Below are 27,269 nucleotides of genomic sequence, written 5' to 3' on the forward strand. Positions count from 1 at the left end.
ATGGTATTTAATCCACGTTTGTAAAGATTTTTCAGTGGACCATAAGCCCATGAATTTACAAATGATTGCATATGTTTGCATGTGGTCCCTGTGCACCTGCAGAGCAAGATCATTTAAAACTACTATGGGTGAAATCGTAGCTTTGGGTTTACCTGGTCCCATTTGTGCTTTGTCTTTTGTTCCCTATTCCTTGTCTGCTTCCTCATTTTCTTTAGTGCTATTATTCTCCCTTGATGTAGTGCCATCTTGCTCCTCTTCACTATTCCCTTTCCTTCCATCTAAAGGACCTCTATCATATTATATTGGTTTTTTACCTCTACTGGCCACAACCTACTTATAGGAGAGAGTGGAGCTCCATCCTTTGCGTCCTTCCATGGAGAACAACCTCTGCAAAAGCCTGTAACCCTAGCTAATCATTTGCTAGCCTCTGATGTTCAACTAGCAATCAAGTTAAAAATAGTCTCTCATGACAGGTGTCCACAATGAATTTAAAGATGGTGTAAAAAGACGAAATGTAAGAAAATGGCTTGGATTTCTAAATACATATTTTTTATTTATAAAATCCGTGCTTACCTGTCTAAATTTTGGGTTTTCTAACTTTCGTATTTTATATGTCATGCAAATGTTTCCATTAGCGCATTCTTTGAGTATCTAAATGATCGAAATGATGAAATCTTCTTACAAAAACTAGTGGAGTTGTAGAAAACATTTTGTTCTTATGAAAAACTATCTTTTCAAAATTTATAATATTCTGTGTGTGTGTGAAAGTCATTATATCCTTAAATTGCAAGGCCTTCCATTAGTGCAACCTAAAAGGATCTTACCATTATTCAAACACTCCTCCTTTTTTAAGGGTTTTTTTGAAGCGCAAACTAAGTGAGGGAAGGAACTATAAAGAAATAAAGGAGGGGTGAAGAGGGAGAGGATGCAAAGTGATATGAAGAGGAAAGGAGGCGGGAAAGAGAGAGGTTAATATGGAGAGAGTGTGTGTGTGTCTGAGATGGGGGTAAAGGGAGAGAGAGTGATTGGGGAGAAAGGGAGAGAGATAGTGAGGGAGGGAAGGAGAGATGGATGGAGATAGAGACTAAAAGGGAACAAGAGATAGAGAGCCAAAAACATATGTAAATGGAAGTAGAGAGGGGGGGTGCAAGAAAAGATAGAGAGACATAGATACATGTGTAAATGGAAATAGAGGGATAGAGAGTGTGGCGGGGGAGGGAAGGATAAAGAGAGCAAGGAGAGAGAAGAAAGGAGGGAGATCGAGAGATGAGAGAAAGAGAGAGAGAGAGTAGAAAAAAGAGATATAGAGAGGGAAGAAGAGAGAAAAAAGTCGAGATAGAGAGAAAGAGACAAGGAGGGATGGAGAGAGTGGAAGCGGAGAGAGAGAAACAATAAAAGATATTTCATTGTTAATTATATTGATATTTTGATGCACAACTCTACTTATCCTCCCATGCATATCAACGCAAGTAATTTCCATCTTTCAAAATTATTAGCTTAATCAACATATATCAAACACAATTACTTATATAATTGTATTAATAATATTAAAATTACAATTATCTTAATACAATTTCCATGAAAAAGATAATAGATTTTAAGAAAGTTAAAATAAATGTTCACATTAACATTAGGTGCTCTTAAATTCCAAAAGTTTCTGATAAAACAACTATCGCTTATACATAGAAGTAGTATTATAAGTAATATTGTATCAAATTTTATTGGAGAGATTAAGAGTGAGAGTCATTTATGATGTTACACTACTTTAGAAAGTGTTAAATTTTTTATTAAGTCTCACAAAATATTGTTGGATGGGCATAAAATATTGTTGGGTGGGCATAAGTTAAAGATAGTCTCTCATGACAGGTTTCCACAAAGAATTTGAAGATGGTGTAAAAAGATGAAATGTAAGAAAATGGGTTGGATTTCTAAATACATATTTTTTATTTATAAAATCCATGCTTAACTGTCTGAATTTTAGGTTTTATAACTTTCATATTTTATATATCATGCAAATGTTTCCATTAGTGCATTTTTTGGGTATCTAAATAATGGAAATGATGAAATCTTCTTACAAAAACTAGTGGAGTTGTAGAAAACATTTTGTTTTTATGAAAAACTATCTTTTCAGAATTTATAATCTTCTCTGTGTGTGTGAAAGTCATTATATACTTAAATTGCAAGGCCTTCCATTAGTGCAACGTAAAAGGATCTTACCATTATTCAAAGACTCCTCCTTTTTTAAGGGTTTTTTTGAAGCACAAACTAAGTGAGGGAAGGAACAATAAAGAAATAGAGGAAAGGGGAGAATGGGGGGAGGAGGGAGAGGATGGAGAATGATATGAAGAGGAAAGGAGGTGGGAAAGAGAGAAAGGTTAATATGGAGAGAGAGAGTGTGTCTGTGTAATGGGGGAGAAAGGGAGACAAAGAGTGATGGGGGAGAAAGGGAGAGAGATAGTGAGGGAGGGAAGGAGAGATGGATGGAGATAGAGACTACGAGGGAACAAGAGAGAGAGAGCCAAAAACATATGTAAATGGAAGTAGAGAGGGGGGGAGGGGGCGCAAGAAAAGATGAGATACATAGATACATATGTAAATGGAAATAGAGGAATAGAGAGTGGGGAGGAGAGGGAAGGATAAAGAGAGTAAGGAGAGAGAAGAAAAGAGGGAGATCTGAGAGATGAGAGAAAGAGACGAGGAGTGGAGAGAGTGGAAGAGGAGAGAAAAACAATAAAAGATATTTCATTGTTAATTATATTAATATTTTGATGCACAACTCTACTTATCCTCCCATGCATATCAACGCAAGTAATTTCCATCTTTCAAAATTATTAACGTTAATCAACATATATCAAACACAATTACTTATATAATTATATTAATAATATTAAAATTACAATTATCTTAATACAATTTCCATGAAAAAAACTAATAGATTTTAAGAAAGTTAAAATAAATGTTCACATCAACACGAGGTGCTCTTAAATTCCAAATGTTTCTGATAAAACAACTATCGCTTTCATATTTTAACATTAATGTGGTCGAGACGAAATTGGTTAAATGCTAAAGATTAGTTTAGTTTTCTTCCCTGAATGTGGTCGAGACGAAATTGGTTAAATGCTAAAGATTAGTTTAGTTTTCAATTCAGAAACTTATAAAAGCAAAATTACTATATTTATATTTTTATAGTGGTGCCGCCGAAATAAGATTTATTATATTTTAAGGATTTTAAGTTTTATTATTGAAATTTATATGTAGAGGAGGGTAGTGTAAACTTATTAAAAACCATTCTTGATGCTTAATACTTCGAGATAACTTGCATCTAATCCACACATTTGACGCATTCACAATGTGTTCTGGCACATCTGATTGGCGTCCAAAAAAGTATTCGTCGAATCTTGGATCTACGACACGAAACCACTCTTGAGTGCCCCCACAGCGTCATGGTGCCCCTAATGGATCGATTCTGGCGAAATTTCTTGGCGATCTTGCAGCATGACCAACAACCAGTCTTTAGCAATAGTTTCCTGGCCGAGTTGACTGGTTTAGTTTTTTGCATTTCTGTGTATAAGATTAGAAACTTTTTTTGCTTTCCTAATCGGTAAATTTTTAGAAAGTGGTATTGGAAAATCAAAATATTGTAAAAGAGGGAACAAAAAGACTTAGCAACAATGAAAAATTATCCAGAGATGTGATGGAGCTTCAGTTAGAGTGTAAGGAAATTTTTAATTTTTATAAATTAATTATGTAGTAATGTTGCTTTTGTGTTGCCTTTTTTAATCAATCTGATGGATTGGAGTGCATGTAATTATAGAAGATTTGACTAAAATTGAAGTGTTGCTTTTACCCGAAAATGGAAAATTACAGGGACTTGGATGGTGATTTGAAGCATTCAAGGATTGATATTTTTATTCGCAAGCCCAAGCCTAAGATAATAGATGGTGTGCTTGGGATTCACAAGAACTGCATAGAAATTGGTTGGGGAATTCAAGATTGTCTATTGTAGAAGATAAGTTCTCTTTCAATTTTTTTTATTTTTTTTTTTTATGTAGTTGTAGTCACCACAGGTGAGATGTGCTACCCATTTCACTTGAATTTCCATTTCTTTCTACTAAAAAGACTTTTAGATTATCACGGTTCCCATATTTACAAAACTAAGAACTTGGAAATTCAAAACTAGCACATAAATGAACTTAACAAGAAAATGATTAATGAAATTAGATTGCTTATTTTGGAAGAGTGTCCCTCTTTCCACTTTTGGAAGAGTGTCACTCAACTCCACCTCCACCTCCTCTATTGTCATTCCCATTCCTCTTGCTCCGACACTGGATTGTATCTCCGACACTGGATTGTATCGAAGGAATTGGTGATGCCGTCCTTTTTATTACCGAAAGCGCCTTCTTCAACCCTAATAGCAACCTAATTCTACACATCAGTCGTTGAAATCTAATAGGCAGAGTTCTCTTCAAAGATTTGTATGCCCCTTTCTAACGTCTCCAAGTGGCTTTAGATATCCGTCATCTACATATTCTTATCGGGAAGCAATTTTTCTCCACTCATATAAACGATTAATGATGCTTGCATTGGAGTCAGTAGTGAGATGATCTTCCCAAATCTTTTATTCCTTCGATGTACCTTTGCACCTTTAGGAGCAATTGCTAGTATTAATTGGAGATTTGCTCATACCCCCTGCGTATGCAAATGACCTGCTACCACAAAACATAATAATATTAATTGGAGATTTGTTCAACCCCCTCTTCTCCCCCCTCTGGCCTATATAAATTGCAACTGCATTAATTCTGGCATCATTGGGCATAGCACTAACATCACAATGTTAGTATCACAGCACTCACCAAAGAATGGTCACTCACAAAATTAATTTTATGTTTATCTTAAAATGAATTGGCATCATTGGGCATAGCACTAACATCACAATGTTAGTATCACAGCACTCACCAAAGAATGGTCACTCACAAAATTAATTTTATGTTTATCTTAAAATGAATTGTCATCTACTAACAAATATCGAAAATAAAACACCCTCCACCAGAGAATTATGTCATGTAAGAGCTCCCTCCACCAATTGAAATTAAAAATAAGATTTATTGAAAATTAGAAAACTATTTTTGAATTTATGAAAAAAATAGAAATATTAAACTTTTTCCGAAACTTTCTTTAAAATTGCAAAAATATAGCTAAATAATGCAGAATTAATGCACTTTTACAACAAGACAAATGCTATAGTCTCTACAAAACAAAAAATGACATGTGCTACGTAGTAGCTAGTACCTAAGCAACCATTAACCATACAAAATTGAAAAAGTGAAACAAATCCTTGAGTATGTTCCAAGAAAATGCACATGTCCATGAACCTCAATTGGCTACACAACATGAATGTACAATTTGCTAAAATGTGCTTTGTTCTCTAATTTGTGATTTGCTATATAATAATGTGTAGATATAAAGTTTCAAACTGAATACCAATCAAACTTAATTGCCAATTTCTTTGGACCAAAAATTAAATAAAAACAAATAAAAATTTTAACCAAATATCGACTTAATTAATATGAAAAGAATAATATAATTTTAAAATCTTCTTAATTAAAATAGATATTGATTATCTACTTCAAATTTTTTTCCTATACGAACTTTAAACTTTCATCTTAGTGAGTTTTTCATGGGTGGGCAATTTGTTAAAAACTTTAATGAGTCTTTTACTAAAATCTCACACTTTGAAGAATAATATGAAAAATTAAACTCTTTGTAATCAATAACATTTGAGAGATTTTTCTTTGTATATGGAAAAAAGAAATTGAAATATAAATTAAACAATCAAATCTGTATATTTAATAATATGGCTAGTGAAACAAAACACTAAATGTGTAATACCATGCCTATGGCAGGTATAATAATATACCTAGAAAACAAGACCAACACAACAAAGCACTAGCTTCTACTCTGAAATAAAGTTTCTTATTACAAGAATTCAGAATTCCTAATACACTAGTTTCTTAAATATTTAAAAATAAATTTATATTCTTGACAATTATGTCTCACTTCACCTTATTATTTTTTAAAGAAACAAAATTAAATTAATTTTTACAAAACTACATTATTGATTCGAAAATGTAACTAGATAACAAAATCAAGTTTAAACACCAACACGGGAAAGCTTTAGTTACGAAAGACTCTTAAATGAAATTCTTATTACAAAAACTCTAATACAGTTAATTTCTCTCTGAACAAACAAAAACTAAATCATAAATTCTACGTACTTATAAAAAACTAAATATAAAAGCTACATGAACCTAATATAATCTATATGTAGATCAAAACAAAAATAGTCAAATTGGCAATGCCCACACATGGAGAATATCGAAGTTGTGACTTTGCTCCCTTGTGCACAATGTTGGAATAATCATATTAGCCTAATAGTACTTATTGAAAAAAAATGAAATCTCAAAAAATAGCTTCAAGCCTTAGGCCTTTCCAATTTACTTATAATTTTTTTTTCAGAGAATCACATGATTTTTCAAGTTTAATCCACGGGAGACCCAGGATCAAACCTCATTGCTGCCACATGATTTTTTACTAAAGTGGCATTGCTAAAATCTTAGGACATACACTTTAAGAAATTCTCTCATAAATGCTGGAAAATATGCTTGAACTGACCTAACTTCTTCAATATCTTACAGACAGAAGCGCACATAAAGTGCGGTGCTTGACAATGACAATTTGCTTCATGCCCTACTTGACAATGACAATGACAATTGGCTTCAGTTACAGAGCAAGCTCTCCAAACTCCGTAGCCTTGGCATTCGTGGACCTTGCCTCCCCTGTGACTTAAATCTCAAATAAGTTGTGTGTGATAAAATCCTGCATGCATGCAAAAAAATCACTAGCAAAATCACTTTTGTCCAAAATTTTAGCAAAAAAACCCAGCAAGAATAATTTTACACTAAAAATATGCAGAGAAGGGAAATTTTCTCAAAAATGGTAAATGAACAAAATTACTTTTGTTTAAATATGACCAAAGAAATTCAAGAATAATATCTTAACAAGATTTTGGCAAAAAGAAAAATCAAGAAATAATAATTAGAGTGAAAATGGGAATAGAAGGAAAATTTTCTCTTATGCAAGGGAATAATAATAGAAAAGAGAAAAAAATCTAAAAGATCATTGAAAAGAAATAAAACTAAAAAAATTAATAATTAATAGAAATTGAAATTAATAAAAAAACCATAATAAAACATCAACCAATTATCTTACAAATAAATACATTTAAATAATAATAATATTGTTTATATTAATATATATATATATATATTAATCATATTTATTAAAATACGTTTTAATATAATAATAAGTTATCATAAATCGAAAATATATCAAAAATCATATATATATATAAAGTTAAATAAATAAAATAAAATTTAAAAACAAAAAATTAGTAATTAATAAAAATAAAAATTACTAAAAAATCACTATACAAATAAATATATTTAAATAATAATAAAATTTGAAACCTTAATCAATCACTATACAAATAAATACATTTCAATAATAATAAAATTTGAAACCTTAATATTAAACTATAAATAATCAACAACAAAAGTTTTTTTAGTAAAAAAAAAAAAGTTTTTTTTAGTAAAAACAAATTAATATAGAGTAAAAAAAAACTAATACATACTAAAAAATAAAATTAAGTACAATGGAAAAAAATAACAAAATAGTTCATTGCGGGATATTTCTATATTTAGTGTAACGGGAGTTTTTTTAAGAAAAATCGTTTTTAAGAAAAAGGTACCAAAATGAAACTAAATTGTAACTCGGAAGTTGGGTGCCCTGTAATAATCGGTGGCAAAAGGTGTTCAATGAAATCAAATCAAATAAAAAAAATAAGTTTTTTCCAACAAAGGAAAAAGAAAGTTGGACGGCCTGTTACAATCAGTGGCAAAGCCGTATTCAATGAAATCAAATCAAAAGAAAAAAATAAGTCTTTTCGAGCAAAGCCGAAAGAAAAGGAATCATTTTTTTTTCAAAGCGAAATGGACAGACAAACACGTGATGTGGGGCCGTCTTGATGGCAACAAATAAATCCCATGCTATTGGGTCATAAATGCGGTTTAAGAGTGCTATGATGGGACCTCAAGTCGGCCAGCAATCGCCTAGCATCTTCACCATACATGCATGGCATGTAACGCGACGGCAGCGCTCTGGCCGGGAAATGACTCCAGCCTCCACCAGAAAATACTAACGTGACCACTGGATATTTCAGCAACGTCGAGGAAGGGACAGGCCCATTTATTTTTTTGGCAAGTGTACAGCTCCAGAGATTTCTTCGCAGATATGCCTTCAATGCTATCTCCGTGCCCAAAAATTCAAATGCTTCTTCCGCGCCAAGAAATTCACAACAGACCGGTGGGTGCCCAAAAATTCAAATGCTTCTTCCGTGCCAAGAATTTCACAACAGAATGGTGGGTTAGGACAATCTTGAAATGAACTCATGGCGCATCCTGCTACAGGGGGCTTTATGTCGCACTGCGGATGGAACGCCGTGCTGGAGACGACGACGATGGGGGTTCCCATGATTGCATGGCCGCTGTATGCAGAGCAGCACTTCAACTCAAAGTTTGTGGTGGACGAGATCCAGATCGCACTGGAGGCACCGCAGAGAATCGACCAGAATTGGCTGGTCACCAGAGAGGACGTGGAAAGAATTGTGAAAATGTTAATGATGGAAGAAACGGGGCAGGAATTGAGAGAGAGAGTCGGAGAACTGAAGGCGGCTGTCAGAGCAGCGGTGGCCGAGGGCGGATCCTCCACAAAGAATCTAAACCTGTTCGTCTCCGAAATCATGTCTCTGTAGACCTAACATCATCATTAAATCTGTAATCTCTGTAGGCATCACACCATCATTAAATGTGTAATCCCTGTATGCAATTTGAATATGTCACGCCTCTGAAAATATAATTAAGAGAGTTGCTTATTTTATATAATTAAGAGAGTTGCTTATTTTAGTAAAACTTCGACAGTATTGACCTCCTTCAACCTGTATTTCAGTTATTGTGATTGTGTTAAATTAGAATTAATATATAAATTTTATGGATGCACACTTTAAGAGTTTCGAGTTTAAAAGAGAGAGTCTCTTCTCATAACAGATTCCGCTGTTTATATGAAAATGAATGCCGAAGTCGTCTTTTTTACTCTTATGGAAATGTTGCTCATAATTTGAAGGGATTTTTGTTAAATAAAAATGGTTAAATTTCATAATTTTAAGTGCTTTAAAAGTTCTTGTTGGTGATGAATTTATTTTCATCATATGATGATTCAAATATTGTTTTTATAAGATTTTTTAAATTTTTTACTAGGATTCAGAACATTTTTGACTTTCTTCCTATTTATCTAAATTTTTGATGTTGTTGAATCTATTTTAAACACCACCTTTATAAAAAATTTAAAAATATTATATTTCAGAGTAGTCTGTGGCGGTTGAAGAATTGCTGGGAAGGTTAAAAGTGATTTGAATTCTGTAAAAATATTTTTAAATTTTTTAAAAAGGTGGTGTTTAAAATAGATTCAACAACATCAAAAATTTAAAAATATTGTATTTCAGAGTAGTCTGTGGCGGTTGAAGAATTGCTGGGAAGGTTAAAAGTGATTTGAATTCTGTAAAAATATTGAAAAAAATAATACCTTTTTCAACATAATATTTGGGGAGTTTTTAGCGCTAAAGTATCAGCGAAAAAATCGTTTTGAAAAAGAAAACACAAAACGAAACTAAATTGTAACTCGGAAGTTGGGTGGCATTTGAGGTCCTTTGAAATTTTCACAAAAGAACAAGAACAAATCACTACAACAAAACCAACGATTAGCGTCCATTTTTACTTCTTTTTTTGCATCTAGAGCCCATTTTTGATGCTCTTTGCATCCATTTATCAAATATGGTGCAAAACTTGACACAAAATTTGCATCAAGTTTTGCACCAAATCTTACACCAAGTTTAGCACCAGGTATTGCAATAGGTTTTGCACCACGTTTTGCACCAAATTTTATGCCAAGTTTTGTGTCATCCTTTACACCAAGTTTTGTTCCAAGTTTTGCATCAAGTTTGGCACCTAATTTTGTTTGACATACTTTTGCATCCTCATTTGCATCCAATTTTTGCACCTACACTTGCATCAACTTTTGCATCGACTTTCGCATCCTTTTTTGCATCCTTTTTTAAATCATTTTTTGCATCCATTTGTGCATCCCTTTTGCGCCAAGTTTTACATCGTGTTTTGTGTCTAGTTTTGCATAAAATTTTGCATCTACTTTTGTTGCATCCACTTTGCCCTCTTGTTTGGCATCCATATTTACATCCTCTTTTGCATCTATTATTGTACCCACTATTGCATCTAATATTTTTGTGCCACAATTAGCACGTAGTTTGGCACCTCCTTTTGCACCCACTTTTGATTATAATTTTGCATCCACGTTTGCATCCTCATTTGCGTCTAGGTTTTCATCAACTACTACATCTATTTTTGCATCCCTTTTTGTATCCAATTTTGGACCGGGATTGCATCGGGTTTTGTGTCTCATTTTGCATCTACTTTTGCATCGACTTCTATTGCATCCACTTTTGCACACAATTTTGCATCCACTGTTGCACCCATTTTAAATTTCACTTTTTGCATCCCTTTTTACATCTTCATTTGCATCATACTTTGATTCTTTTTTTGCATCTATCATTACATCCACTTTTGTTATGCCACAATTTGCACCATGTTTTGCACTCACTGTTGTATCCACGTTTGCTTCCAATTTTGCATCCATGTTCACATCCTCTTTTGCATCAAATATTGCATCTATTTTTGCATCCACTTTTATGTCAGGTTTATGCATTGGGTTTTGCATCTCGTTTTGTATCTACTTTTGCATCTAGTTACATTATATCCATTTTTTGCATCCAATTTTGTTTTGCCTGTTGCATCAATGTTTGCTTCCACTTTTACATCCATTTTTGCATCTTATTTTGCATATTTTTTGTCTATTGTTACATCCACTTTTGTTGCACCATATATTGCGCCTACCATTGCAACCACATTTGCTTCCACGTTTGCATCCCCTATTGCATCCACTTTTGTTTCATCCATTTTTGCATATACTTTTGTTTCCGTTGTTGCATCCACATTTGTTTCACCACAATTTGTGCCAAGTTTTACACCTACCATTGGACCCATGTTTGCTTCCACTTTTGCCTTCATGTTTGCATCCAAGTTTGCATTGACAACTGCATCTACTTTTGCCACTTTTGTGTCAGGTTTTTCATGTTGTTGTGCATCTACTTATGTTGTATCCACTTTTCATCCAATTTTACTTCTATTGTTGCCCCCATTTCTATGTTCGCTTTTGCATCCCTTTTCCAACGCTCATCATATTTTCTGCATTGATGATATTCCTTATGGCATTGACAATTATGAACAATTGATGACAATGTCAATAATATTGACAATGATGAAAATGAAGATGATGGCGATGACATGAATTGTGATTATGATGATAAAGACGATAGTGGTTACAATGACAATGATGATGATGGCAATGATTATGATGATGACGATGCTAATGACGTTGGCGAATCTTCCCAATTTTAGATGTTGTCATTGTCATAATCATAAGCATTATCTTTGGTGTCATGATCATCATTTTCATCTAGGTCATCATCAAAAACAATAATGGCATGAATGATGATGATGCATGATTACAACAATGTCGATAGAAATTACATTAATGATGATGATGGGGATGATAAAAATGACAATGACGATGATAATGGTGGTGATGATGATCATCATCAATCATCTGTCAAAAATAGAGTTGTTATTTCTCTTACGTATATCAATGTGTCCTAAACAACCCTTTTCTAGCACTGATCACATTTTTTGGGTTGATGATATTTCTTACAACATCTACAATTATGAACAATTGCAAACAATGTCCATAATGATGATGATGATGGCATGAATGGTGATTATGATGATAATGTAATGATGGCAATAACAATGACAAGGATGATGGTGATGATGATGACAATGATTATGATAATGAGAATGACCTTACAATCTTATGGATTCGTGAACAATTACTAGTTTCAATACCATCTTCTGGATACGTATTACTATCATACTTTTTAAATTTTCTGTCTCTCTTGAGGTATCTTTCTATAATGGTGTTGTCAACACTAGAAAGATATCTTGTTGTAATGGTGGTTCTAATGTTAGCACTAGCAAAGTTTAGTAGGGAGGATGCTACTACAAGAGGAATTCCTTCTAAGTGACTATGGCATTCAAAATGAGACTTTATGGGCTGCTTGTTAATACATGTTGTCATGCTCATATAAAATTAATGTGAAAAGTTGCTTTAATTGGTTCCCATGCATAATTGATATTGATAATGGGGCGGTATAAAATTGTAATGGGCATATCCGTTAGTTAGTTATGATGGGTCAACAACATTGAAACCATCCAAGTGACATTTCACCTTGGAACAATCGTCGCTCGTGCGAAAACACGAAGTTTATGTAAATGAAAGTTGTGATTGTAGTGGAATTAAAACCATCGAGAAATATCAAAGAAGACGCTGCCTACCAGTTTTGAAAGACAGCCAAGGCATTGAACAACTATTTGCGTTAGGATGTAGTGAGGGAATCGAAGGAAATTTGGCAGCCCTAAGTTGCCATTACTATTGCCAATCACACATTCAATAGTAACCATAAAAGGTAGCCACATATAAACAGAACCTCGAGGTGTTGACAGTCAGAATCTATTGTAATAGCTTTGACGTATATATAGTTTTGTGTTTAGATGAGAATGAAGTGGGCTTCATCCAGGGTTCGGCTCAATCCTCGTCCATTCCATGCAGTGGTGTTTAATTCGCCAAGCAAGAGAATATTATGTGAGTGTTCAGAGTTAAATCAACAGAAATCAAGGACGTGTGATTGTAAAATTATTGCTCCTCCCTTATGATTGAGCGCTTGATGCGATGGTCATTATCCTTGGGTGATACTTTTATTCCCCATTTTCTATTGAAAAAGTAGCGTTTTTTTGTTCGATTATGATAGGATTGGATGAACGCCGGTTTGGGTGGATGTAGACCCATGTTTTTTTGTGGTGATCTTCAAATGTCTTGAGGATAAGAAAAAAATCCTTGACCAAGGTCCATGGTTTTTGGGATGAGTTGGTCTTCTAGTGAAGCCATGGTTTCCCAACTTCAATCCTCTCACTATGTTGTCGATGACTACTCTAGTATGGGTAAGATTCCCAGTTTTCCCATTCACTTTACCCATCTAGATCTCTTAGAAAAAGTGGGAAATTTTATTGGAAGATTCGTCAAAGTAGACAGGGAAAGACTTTTGAAAGGCATTTTCACCTATGTTTGCATATGTGTTTAGGTAGATCCCAATGAAGTTTTGCGAGATAAAATTGAGCTCAAGTGGATGGGAATTGTTTATTCCCAACCCCTGGACTATGAAAATACAACTTTTCGATATAGGAATTACCAACAAGATAGACACCTTCAAATTGTCTGTCCCTTTCCAATAGGGGCTTCCTCCTTACAGTCATCTAAGAACTCTAGCTGCAGTTGGAGGGATCTTAAGGAAAGGGAGGGATCCAAAATGTAACACCCCTCCCTTGTGTGTCAAACTTTGCAAACCTAAGCTGAGAAAATCTAGGTATGATGTGTAATATAAAAAGTAAATACATTATTAATAAATTAATCACTTGGAAAAGCGAGACACCAAGAGATGAGATTCTTGCCAAATCACATTGGTGAATGGGAAAGGATAATTCTTTCATGGTAAAGCTTCTCGATTTAATTCTAGATAAGTTGGATGGATTGGAGATAAATATCCATTGAGAAAAACATAAAAGTTGTGCGGGAGAGAAAGGCAATCTTCTATGAGGAAAATCCTCATGGGAGAGAAAGGTGAGCTTTTATGAGATAAGCCTATGCAAATGGATAAAAAGATCCATAAAAGCGAGACACCGCTAATGGAAACCATATCATGAAAGAAGGTATTAAATACCCATTGCATAGATCAATTGGAGGCGGTTGATCCATGGTAAGAACCTCGACTCGGTGGTGAACTGAAGAGTCATTTCTAGGTTGGGTAGCGGTGCTCTGTTTTCCAAGTGTCGTTCTCTCTTTTGATCTAGTTTGACTCACTTGCGTGGATTGTTCTGTATGTTGGTTTCTTACCCTCTATGTTATAAATTCCTTAGCATATGAGAGAATTTGCTTGAGTTTTAAATGCACTGCATGTGGCATTAATGAGATGATTTTATGGATGCACATAAATGAAATTCTAATTACAGTCACAGTATGTGGATCTTATGTAGAATTGGTGTTAACCTGTCTTTTGTTAAGATAGTGAATAGTCGTGCTTGAGCCGCTATGCAAATTTTTTAACTGTGGTTAAGGCTCGATTGTATAAACTATGGTACAAGTTATTTGTGTTATGCATCCAATGCTGCGCTTCTGATTAATTATGCATAATCCCTAAGATACACATGTTAACGTGTCATGCAATTGTGGCAGACGGATTATTGATTATGTATGATAAATGATTTTGTTTTGAAACGGTAGAGCCTATGGTTCGGGTTATCTAATATATGCATTATGCATTATAGGATGAATTGCATCCATTGAGGCGTTCTAATTATTTATTCGTATTGCATAAGATATATGTCGGTGGTACTTTCGGCCATGACAATAGGAATATGAACATGCTATATGGCAAAGCTAGTTATTGTAAATGGATGACCTGATCTCCATAAATGTTGGATTGAATCCTCAAAGGAGGGATACTCGAATGCGGGATATTGAATAATATTGATTGATTCCTCCTCTGTGATGTGATGTAGGCATGGGTAGAAGTGCTTGTGTTAGCTTTGTTATGAGGTAGTTGTATATGAACGCGTGTGACAACCATTACATCTAAATTTATTACAAGCTAAAATTAGTAAAGGAAACCAATATGTTTCCTTTAATACTGTGGCTAGGAGGTGTCTACTGAAAGAGGACCCAAAGTTGATCATAATTCATGGAACAAGGTACCAATCAACCTTAAGCACAATGCAAGAATAGGATGAAAACCTTAAGCATGACCACCAACTCATTGAATGACCTTGAGGCTGCAATATGCAAGAAGAGGATGAAAAACATTGACTTTGAAAGCTTTTACAACCAGAGAACCTTAAAACCCCAACTCCCTCCTTAGGACAAGTGTATTTGAGTTTACCAAGAGTTGGCTTCCAACACACCCAACGCTCAATGCCAAACATGACATGGTACACTAAAACACAAAGACCGTAAAACCTTTCAACATATCGACAAAGTACACATTCTTCCTTGAAATACACATTCTAAGGAAACCCACAAATGACTTCTCCTCATTTTGAGGATGGTACCTAAGTTAAATTGGATTGCATAGGGATTTCTTAACACAGGGTTCAAAATTATTACAACAATATACTCATTAATCACTAAATATGTCATTTGTAGGAATTGCAGTTAGGTGGGGAGGATAACACTCCTATCCATTTTTAAAGCTACACCCAATTAATAAGTTCTCCATGTGCCAAAATAAATGCAATTTTTATGACTATAGTGACACATCCCTCGAGATTTCCTTCCACACCAACACTTTTATCCATGAACTAAAGAGTGACTATTTCATTATTATATTATACATACATGTTAATATAAGCATTAAAATTTGTATTCCTTTGTAAAAAATGCTAGTCCAAGAGATACATTTGATCACCTTGTCTTGTATCCAATATCCAATGTTGACCCCTATATCCTTAGATCTAGAGTGAAGGTTTCATTTCTAATGTTGTGTTTGAGCTTAAATTCTAATTAAATATTTGGGTTAGCCAAGGTCATTACTTAACTTAATGGCTTTGCAATATACAATGTATCATATTTTTTTTAAGTTCAATTGGTGAGATATGTCTGGGGGATTGAACTTTCGATCACTTGGATACACAAGGGCTTGCCAACATGCTTTTTTCCAATTGTGCTACTACCCTCAGAAAATATACAATGTATCATATTAACATCCACTTAAACCAAATTGACTTTTGGGACACATGTCTCTTTGATGATGAAGGGAATCCAATTATGTGATGTCAAACACATTCCCTCACAAACACTCACAAAGACCCTACACTTTTTAGGGTTCGAACCTAGGTTGTCTGTTATGAAACCAACTCGCAAAAAGATAGAAAAGATAGATCAACAACTTAGAAATCAGCCTCTTCGAGGGGGCAACCTCCTTTACATTACACAAAAGAACAATTATTGGATGATACAAATGACAAAGCCTCATTTCTATATATAGGAGTCTAAGGGGTCACAATATAATCAAAGTCAACATAACAATAATAATATAAGGGCACAAAAATAACAATAGTGGGCTTCTATGGGGCACAATAATAACAATATGGGGACAATAAGGGCACAACAATAACAGTAAGGGCCACAATGACACTAGTAATGGGGGAATCACTAGTGTTATAGGGACCTAACATTGTCTATATGGAAACACTGTATAATTTTGAATTTATTTATTGTAGATTTGTACATAGATGGATATTCCTTTCTTTGCATTTATCTTTTAGACTTCTTGCTTTCACCAATTGATTTAGAGCTTATGGAGTCTCAAGTAGCACCAATCCCCTTGCTTCTATTGGATTGAATAACATGATTTCTCTTTTGAAATCCATAATATGTCATTCACATGCTTCCTATTTCTCCCATAAGACTTTAGCACAGACTCCATGATCATGTTTGTGTCCCTCTTAATAACGCACTCCTTGGAAGGGGCCATAAAATCTTTTATTAGGACTAAACTTGGATGTCCCTTCTTTCTTGCCCTTTGATTCTTCATTCAATCATACCACCCATCAACTTGTTATTTTTCCATTTTTCTTATAATGACCTTTGTTGTTGGGAAGGTGCCTTTCAAGTATTTTGTCTTTGCATATAGATACACATAAAGTATCACTATTTTAATCTAATGGACGTGGTTGTTAAAATCACCAATATTTAATTAAATATGCATTGTTATACCTTTGCTCAAGTCAACTTCAATTCAAATTCTAACACATGTGTGTATACCCTTCCTTGCTTAGTTTGTATATTGTTGTAAGTCTCCAATATATTTATGTTGGCTTTTGAAAGATCATCTCATCCCAAAATAAGTAGGGGGGATTCAATATTCAAATCCGGCAGAGTGGGGTTGAAGAAATGGATATTGAAGATGGATTCAATTATAGAAACTATCTTTTGAAAAAAGGTTAGTTTTGCCCCAAAAAGAAAGTCCCTCCTTTGAGACCTTTCCACAACTTCCATAGTTGTGAAATTTTACAATAGTAGAACCTCTAGAGTAGAGGTTTACCATATACTTAGAACTTAGGTTGGAATTGATTTGATTCTTGAACTCTTTAGATGATGACTAGAGATCATTAAATACATAGTTTGAAGCATTTGCTTGTAGTTATTAATGAACTTGTTAACCATCCATAGATGAATACTTCCCTTGCACATGTGCTTGATTTTGTCAATAATGAAAGAATCCTACTATGTTTTTGGTATATTCGACAAGACTACATCTTTAAAATAAAGAAGATTCAATTCTTAATGCTTTGCAATCCTGTAAGAGGGAGGGACAATCCAAGTCACGCAGGAGGAGGTATTCCCTTTGTTTAGCGAAACTCTACAGAGATAAAGCACTAAATGCAAGATTAACCCCTTGTTTATGTGATAATTAGGGAATATATATCTATTCTCTCAAAAATTAGTCTTATATATTCAAAAAGAATTTCTCATTTATTCTAAATAACACTTAACACTGTTAATAGAATAATTTCTCACCATTACAATCACAATAATCATTTTTCAAGGCAAAAACTACATCAAAACTTTTTGAATATGCAAGTAGATAATCTCCACAAATGAAGATGAAAACATTTTTTGAGCATGTTTAAAGTGGATTAAAATATAATAATAAAAGACACAACAAAAATCTTGATACAATAATAGCTCAAATAATTATCTTTAACAAAAATCTATTAAAAATTACTATAAAATTATAAAATGAAATTAACATTAATAAATAATCAATTAATTTATATAAAATCCCAATTTAATAATGAATAATTACTTAATTCTTTAAGTTCCACTTCAAAGAAAGCATTGACACATCAGCTAGAGAAGGGTGCATTATTGTTTTGGAGTAAGAGAAGGGTGCATTATTGTTTCGGAGTTCTATGTCCGTCGCATCAATATTTTATTTGATGTGCCCAATTATTTTTCCAAAGTAAAAGTATTATTCAGCTTAAATAATAGAATGTATAATATTTCAAATTCTATAAAATGTATAATATTTCAAATTCTTTGAAAATCCGTTTTACTGAAACACAAATATATGGCCGTCGATGACATGATCGGACCGTAGATATTCTATCTCGCCTTTAAATTCAAATCCTCTTGGTAGTTTGGCGCCATTGCGCGTATCCCTCTCAACGAGCTCAGTAGCTCGCATATGAACAATCATGGTTTGCAATCGCATAAACATTGCCCCAGAATCGATCCACGAGCCACCAGATCTCTCTCTGCACGACTTCCAACAGTTCATCTATGTTTCTTCGTGGTCAAAACGATTTCAGAAAAGGTATTTTTCTGCAAGAGAGTGCTAAAATTGCAAAGTGCCATTATTTTCTTGTCGCCATCATGAATCCTCTACGCCTTGTCCTAATGAAATTATTTAGAGTTCTTGATTGGAAAAATTTTCCATATTTCAACTTTCTGGAAATATTTCATTAAATAAGCTACCGTATTATCTAAAATAAATCTGAAGAAAGAGGTCGTGCTCAAAACTCCAGACTTTTAGTGCAGACACTCTGTTGTATCCCTACATTTATGCTACTATTAGATAGTTTGATGGTTTTTTTTTCCCGTTTTGATGCCTTGAGACGCAAATGATACGGAGGATTGTGCATAACCCACCCCCTTTTTGATTCCAATAAGCAGAGGTGGTCACTATGGTAATCCGATTTCAATTTGTAGTTAGAAAATGGGGTCACAACTTTCCATATTTTTTGTTTTGTTTTGTCTTTTTACATCAAACAATAGTATATTTATTAGAACCATAGTCAACTAAACAAACAGGAAAAAATTTATTTGACAGGTGGAAGAAGCGATAGGCTTAGAGCAATTGAATTGTAGGCCATGCTTCTTGACAAATTGATGAACAGATGTCTCCTTACTTGAGATTTAGGTTGGCACCATGGCACCATCCTGTCCATCATTATACACTAATCTTGTCATTATCTTCTTCACTGTGAATGACTGGCCTGTTCCCTGCAAATAGATCTGGGCATAGAGGAGCCAATCCAAGAACAATAATCTCTAGCACAAGACAATATTAATGATCTAAATACCTAATCCTGAAGCTTGAGTTTGATTTTTGTCTACTGGTTCTGAATCTCTGATTGAGAATCTCCCACTCGTCATTATCAAACCTTCTCCTTCATCATTGGCATCAGCTGCACTGCTGAGGTACTTTGGTTGGTTGTCATTGGACTTGAGAGCTTGAAGTTTCAAATGATTATAGTAACAGACAGCCAGAAAATCCAGTCCACACCCACTCAAGTTTATGGCTGTAACCTTTTCATTTATTACAGACAAAGATTATGTTATGAGCAGCCAGTCCTTGACAAGACCAGCAACATTCATAGTCAAGGCTGAAGTCTTTCCTATCAGAAGAAACACTGCAAGATTAAGAGCCAAGGCACAAGCAGAAATGTCATGTAATCCAAATCAAAGGAAGAGACCCTGATTATCAGAAATGGGTATTCTACTAAGGCCCAGGGGGTGCTGAGAGAAACAAGGCAACAAGGAGCAACAAATATGTGATGGGATTCAACTTAATCCCTTTTGATGTTCGTGGAATTTGTATGAGAACCAATTGGGTAGTCTCACATGCAACTGCACTTAACTGGAGAATCACCTCCCATGCATTCATCTTGGCCTCCCCATAAGCTGAAATAGTAACTCCAATGGATATGGCCAACATATTGGCCTCGGGCTCACCTTTATAAGCTTCTTTCTTCAGGGAAACCACAATCAAATACACAGCAATGGGAATTAGAGCTTTCAGCATTTGAAATAATGATACTGAGAGGAAAACATAGGCGGAATTTGAAAACCAGAGACCCAAAGAATACACTTATCAATACTATGGGTTCAACGAGCTTGAAGACTCTTACAATAGCAACAGCCAGTGTTGAGTAGAAGCCCATGTGAATCATGGTGGGACTGATCACACTAAAGTTGTCAAGCAATGGCAACTCCAATGGATATGGCTAACATATTGGCCATGGCCTCACCTTTATAAGATTCTTTCTTCAGGGGAACTACAATCGAATGCATATCAAATGGGCACAAGAGCTTTCAACACTTGAAATATCGATACTTTGAGAGACATGCACCAAGGGCTGCATCATTTAGGATTTGTACTCAGTTTAGGTGTCATATTCAAGGGGAAGTTGTTATGATTTCCACCACTTCATAGATTGTTAGAGTGATGAAACAAAAGAGGCTCCCTCTTGAGGCTAGATTATGTCATTCATATCAGTTGTGTTGTTGATGTCCTAGCTCAACCAGGTCTTGCCAAAACTCTGTTGAGGTTCAAAATTTATTATAAACTGAAATGTCTTCACAAGAATTGACCTCATAAAATGCCATAATCACAAGATATGCCATACATGGCTGTGATTATGGCTCGCAAGACCCTTAGACTTTGAGCAATGAGGCTCGCAACATCACTTATGATTATGCACTCTACAATTCTGTGACCAGCTGAATGTCAAGCAATTGAACCGCGATTTAAATCCTATTTTGTCAGCAATAAGTACTATACTTTGTCTTTATTTAGTGTAGAGAACAAAGCACTTATTCTGCTCATCTATAGAAGGGACAATGGTTGTTTGCCTATGAGGTATAAGGAAATCCTATCAGATGTTTTGTATTTTCGTATGGAATTGAATCATACTCCTGCACACTGTAACGTTCATATATATCAACCTGTAGAGGCTTTAATAACACCTGGTATTCTGGTTAGTGATTTTATTGGACCTCATGTGCATATCCTACATGCACAGGATGGACTATTCATATGTTACAGGGTATTATTCTTATTATTTAGGGTGCACATCTTCAGGTGCTCAAGAACGATTACTAGAACAGTTAGTTAATTCTGCAATTTAAAGGATGAAAAAGGAGGTTATAGGAGTCTAGTTTTGGTTCTCATCCACAATGTCACACTAGTCTACCTGGGCATGGTTCTCATGGTTTAATAGTTACTTGAGGAGTCATAATACCACAGATCACTAAACACGAACAGCTAAGGTAGCCCAAGGACAATAGCCATCTTTACACATTAGCCACCTTCCACCTATTAGACTAGCCCTACATTCAGCAGAGCAGAGATAGTATTTTCAAGAGTTTCCTTGCTTGGACATTAGATGATAGGAGAGCCGAGCATCATCATTCCTATGCCTCCCGTAGGATCACACAACTGGATCCTTTCTTAAGCTTTTGGCAATTCCAACAGTGATCCAATAGCCTGGTTCCCACCACCATTGACATCATCCCATCCCTCTCTCCAGACTTTTAGTGTAGACACTCTGTTGTATCCCTACATTTATGCTACTATTAGATAGTTTGATGGTTTTTTTTTCCCGTTTTGATGCCTTGAGACGTGAAGATTCAAGAAATTTTATCGTTTTTATGCCTTGAGACATGAAGGAATTTTATCTTGTTGAAGGCTGAAGCTCCACATTTTTTAATAATTCTTTTGTGCCAATGGGCTGTGTATCACTGTTTGGAAGAGACGTGCACAGTAGCTCTTCGAATAATCATTGAATCACCCACCATTGTTTCCTAGCAGGCCCCTTGAGCTTCAGGAAGCTGGAGGCCTTTGAAGAGGGCTTGAGCCTTCACTTGTTTGTTCACGAAAATACCAACCTGCCGTAATATTGACTCTCTTGATTTCATCTGAAGTCAATGAAGGCTCCCTGCCCCTGCCATTCCAGGTTTCTTTTAAAGGTGCCATCAAGGAAAAGGGTTGTTATACCTTGATCCAGCATCCAGGGTTTCACATCTTAGAGAGACACATCTTGAGAAATAGGTGGATGGTCCATACTGTCTTCCCAAGCTTAATGCACTTGCCATTGCGTGGGATACATGATAGGTGTTTCCAAAGGAAACGGGCCAAGGACTCGCAGAATGGCGAGACAGGGGATCCTTTTATCACCGACTTTGTTTGAAATAGTTATGGCGAAGTCCATCTTTCCACCAGGCCACTTTGTCAGACAAATATTTCAACAACAGTTTGGCTTCCCTGGCTTGGTTAGATATCATTGGATCTCTTATTGCCAAGCCCCACTACTCTCAAATGGGGCTCGAACCATAATCCAATTGATTAAATTGAATATTTTGTTGTCCGCTGTCTCCTTTCTACAGGAACCACCTTATCTCTCTCCCAAGGATATAGGTAACCTACCGGTGCCAAGAGGGCTGAAATCAGGAAAAGTGACAATACATCTTACGTGGATTATCATATTGATATTTACTGTGACTAGATTGATTCATTATCCTTTTGGTTGTACTTACCCATGGGTTTTATTTTTCTCTTATTACATTCCTGAAAGATTTGCGGAAGATCTCAAAGCGCTCTTCTTTGTTTAATCCGTCTGTAATGATTGTTTTCCAAAATATGCTTGCAAAAATATGCTTGAGCTATTTTGACATATTTAATGTTAATTTTAAGATATAGGAATGGTATTGGGTTTTTCCCTCATGGTATAGAAATGGAAAGAAGATGAAGTGGACAACAATAATTAGAATTATTCTTAGAAATTAGTTAATGGTTGGTATTGAAATAAAAATAGTTATTGTTTTAAAAAATGTGATTTTATAATAAATTAATAACAATGAAATAATAACTCTCTTGTTTATATTCAGCCTGTAGGCTATTCAATTCCATATCATTCCATTATTATTTACAACTCATTTAATTGTCAATCTCATGCTATGATATTGGCTTTATCCCCAATCCAACATGTACTGCAGATTTACCTTGATCTTCACTTGTGTTATTGTATGTTTTTGCAATTTCTTGGAAAGCTTTAATGCATTTGGTCTTTTATCGACTCCTTTGTAATGGTGAGATTGTATTGTGTAATAACTGTTCTCCTGTAGCTTTCGTATTTTGGATATGGGGCATTATATATCGAGAAACACAGATAGACTAACACTCTCTTTATTTTCCTATAAATAAAACAGAGAGTTTCAGGTGCTTGAATCAGGGGTGGAACACTATAATGCTAAAGAGGTTCAAATTTGAAAATTGTTGAATGCCTTTCCTCCATAACAATCGAACAAATCTAGCATAACAAGTGAAACAACTCTTTAACAAAATGGAGAGGGGAGGTGCAAGTAAAACAACTCTTTCAAAAAATGGAAGCTCTCTCAAATCGGGCAATGATGACTCCAAGGACTGCCTTTTGAGTTCTTTCATTTCCTTCGAACTCTCCTCTCCTTTTAGCAGACATTTCAAGGGCAAAGATAATTGCATTTCTAGCCTTCCCATTTTTTGTTCCTTTCTTGTGGTGGTTTTCCCAACAATTTCCACCCTAAGTAGCGTTGTTGTGGACGAAGTTTACTATTTTCTTATAAATGACATTTTGCTCCTTCCTTCGAACGTTTCGAACAGCTTTAGGTACCATTGTTTCCTTTAGAAATGACGGTTCCATGTTTAATTCGTTGTTTCGTTATGATGTCCTCTCTTTAACCGTGGTGACCTACGTTTAGGTTGAGATCAGCTCCAATGGTTGATGGAAGAATGATTTGTCTAATTGTAGGATGTTGTCAATAGGTTTGTGCAAGGCTCTGTCTCACTAAGTGCCTTACGGAATAATTTTTACCCTTCACAAGTGGCTCCCACTCTCAACCCCTCTCCATTAAATCGACCCCTCTCCATTAAATTTGAACATGACATTTCACGAGTTAAATCCAACACAAACTACTTGATCCACACTAGATAGGTTTATTCTATTGTTAAATTTGAAAATGACATTTTATGGGCTAAATCCGACACAAACTGCTTGATCCACACTTGATAGGTTTATTCTATATATATATATATATATATATATATATATATATATATATATATATATATATATATATATATATGTTTTGGTTACACTTAAACTACACAATTGTCATTGTTATATTTTTTTAACTTTATTTTTTCTCACTTTAGGAGTTACTTTTAAAACAACGCATTTTATTTATTCTATTGTTGTATATATATTTTTGTTTTGGTTACACTTTAACTACACAATTGTCATTGTTATATTTTTTAACTTTATTTTTCTCACTTTAGGAGTTACTTTTAAAAAATCACATTTTATTTATATTGGATATATTTTTTAATTCCATTGATTTGTTTGTATCATCATTGGTTGAAGATGAGCGAAAGTAATGTGGTGTCCGTGGCAGAAGATGAGCTAATGCGCATTATCATATTGATGCGAAACTTTGTGCCTGGATATAAGCAAATTGTTGAGGGTGATTGGAAAGTGGCAGCAATTTCTTACAGGTCATATGATCTAGAAGGGAAAACTATTGGTTCTATTGGTGCAGGGCGTATTGGCAAGGAACTACTTAAGCGTTTGAAGGTATTCATTCTTAGGATCTAGTACTACTTCATGATGTTGCAAACTTCTTTTCAAAAATCAATGCTCCATAATTCTTACGCATGCATGCTGTTTGTTTCAAAATTTCAATCTAATAATAATAAACATTACATGATGTTGAATTGAATTGCATTCCTTTGTACAACCCTTCAATTGCAAGCTTCTTTACCACGACCGTCTTTCTATTGGACCCGAATTGGAAAAGGAAACTGGAGCAACATTGGAGACAAATCTTGACGAAATGCTACCTAAATGTGATGTACTTGTCATTAATATGCCTCTTTCTGACAAAACTAGGTGCGCCTTATCACAATTTCATAAATAATCTCTCCCATTATTCACTCAAACATCAATAGCACCTATATATTTTGTACAACTTGTGAACACAAACCTAATTATTGTTTCTCTTGCCCTTTCCTTTTGGTTACAGTAGGGGAATGTTTAACAAGGAAGGTGTTCTCTACCAAGCCTAGCTTTTCTCTCAGAATCTTAACATCCCCTTTGCAAAGGGTTTCATTAGAATGACAACAACCCGCATTTAAAGCATTTCTCCACCCATCCTAATTAGAAATACAATTTTGGGTTCTCTACTAATTTTCTCCACACCCATTTAATCTAACAATGGACATAGAGCATGTATATTTATACTTGTGTGTTGGAAATACCATTTTATACTTTAATGTTTATTATTTTTGTTTTATTATTATTACTTGAATTTCTTCTTAACAAGTGGTTGTGTTTCTTTTGGTTTTAGTGAAAGTATGGGCTCCAATGTTGGCTCTCTTATTATGGAGTATAATTCATCTTTGAGAATTTTTCAATTATTAAAGTAGGTTAGTCAATTGCTTAAAATATTAAATTTATTTCAAAAAGTTTTTGTTACTTTATAGGTTAGACACTGGCTTGAAATATTAAACTTATTTCAAAATGTTTTTGTTACTTTATAGATAAGGCGTAGATTTCTTGGCTCTATGATGAAAATAATGAAGGGAAAATACATGTTAATATGTTACTTGTGCTCTTTGACTGAAAAATACACGGTGAGAGAAAAATGTATATTATGCTAATTGAGGAATGTTTTTCACTTGTCGAACTTATAGTATTGAATTTAACACACTAACACTTTACAACAATGAACTAACAATATTCATGATGAAAATAACAATATGGAAGATTTATCTGCATAATGAAAAAGGCAATATGGAAGATTCCGATCACGTTCCAAGGCATTTCTTAAAATGTGGATGTGACAAAAGGTTGTTGTGGAAGTTTTTGTTTGTATATGGAAAATTTCTTGATCATTGTGTATAATCCTAATGTTGATAGATATGTCTGCTAAATGCTTCCAGTTAATGGGGCATTGATTTGAGAATTCAATATATTTTTATTCTTTATCAAAGTATTCTTTTGTTGTATTTGTATTTTTCAATTTATGCCTTACGGCATTTCCTTTGCAACATCTGGTGCAAATGCTAGTATATCTTACCTCATTTTATGGTTAACATTGTATAAAAAAAACATGCGTTGTGTTATGTAATTAATACTAACATGTAATATTGATTTTTTTTGTCAGAATGCTATAGGTAATGATTGCCAAGACGATGATCCAAATTATGTTCAACATATATCAGGAGATGATGAGGATGAGGATGAGGATGATGGTGGTGAAGGAGGAGATGATGATGATAGTTGCGGTGTTGGTGATGATGTGGATCAGAGTAATGAGGATGGTCAAGATGATCATGAGGATGATCTTGGTGGTGGTAGCTAGGCATGCACATGCATTGTTTTTTATGAAGAAATTATTGTGTAGAATGACATTGTTATGTTTAGATGGGTGTTGTGAATTTATCCTATATCAATGAGACATTTTGATTTTGTAATCATACGATGAGTTTGATTTATGTATGTTGTTAATTTATCGTAGAATAACGATATTCATGAAATATTTTGATTTGTTAATCATATTTGAATTTTACTTGTTTTGATTAAAAATAATACTGATTTTATTAGTATTATGTTGCTATTTTATACATGTTTTGAAAATTGTTAATGACACATTGTTATTTTTTTGGATGGATGTTGTCAATTTCTCTTAAATTTCTTTACAAATGATTTTGAATTGTGATACCTGCTTTAATGATATTTAGAAACTATCATATATTTCACTATGAATCTATAAAGGGGGTCATATATGTAAAGAAAAATATACTCTATATAAGAAGTCAAATGCAGATGTAACCATGGATGCAAAATTGAAAGTAAAATTGGATGTTAAACTAGGAATTAATACAAAATGCAAACAATTGACATACAAAGTGTTTTAAATTAGAAGTGAAAAATTTTGCAATAGTTGACACAAAGAAGGGAACAAAACATGGCATACAAAAGGATATCAAATTGGGCAAAAACAAGGACACATAAATGGGCACCAAATTAGATGCAAAA

General features: G+C 34.3%; 2 protein-coding genes across 3 annotated transcripts; both read left to right on the forward strand.

Annotated features, from left to right (window-relative positions):
• The first annotated feature begins 8,506 nt into the window (after positions 1-8,506).
• LOC149210156 (phloretin 2'-O-glucosyltransferase-like) lies at positions 8,507-8,869 on the forward strand. The gene has a single exon (XM_089398890.1). The coding sequence runs from the start codon at positions 8,507-8,509 to the stop codon at positions 8,867-8,869; it is 363 nt and encodes a 120-aa protein (XP_089255016.1).
• Positions 8,870-24,600: 15,731 nt separating this feature from the next.
• LOC149210157 (formate dehydrogenase 1, mitochondrial-like) lies at positions 24,601-26,797 on the forward strand. Of its 2 annotated transcripts, none has more exons than XM_089394362.1 (2): positions 24,601-24,803; positions 26,395-26,797. In XM_089394362.1, exons 1-2 carry the CDS (start codon positions 24,636-24,638, stop codon positions 26,590-26,592), a joined length of 366 nt encoding a protein of 121 aa, XP_089250488.1. In that variant the 5' UTR covers positions 24,601-24,635; the 3' UTR covers positions 26,593-26,797. The 2 variants fall into 2 exon arrangements, 1 of the variants encoding a protein (XP_089250488.1); XR_016252277.1 differs by lacking the exon at positions 24,601-24,803 and adding an exon at positions 24,981-25,118.
• Positions 26,798-27,269: the final 472 nt, after the last annotated feature.

This window comes from Pinus tabuliformis, chromosome 1_2 (assembly GCF_031772625.1).
Source record: "Pinus tabuliformis cultivar Carrire ecotype Pingquan chromosome 1_2, CPIR1, whole genome shotgun sequence".
NCBI lineage: Eukaryota > Viridiplantae > Streptophyta > Pinopsida > Pinales > Pinaceae > Pinus > Pinus tabuliformis.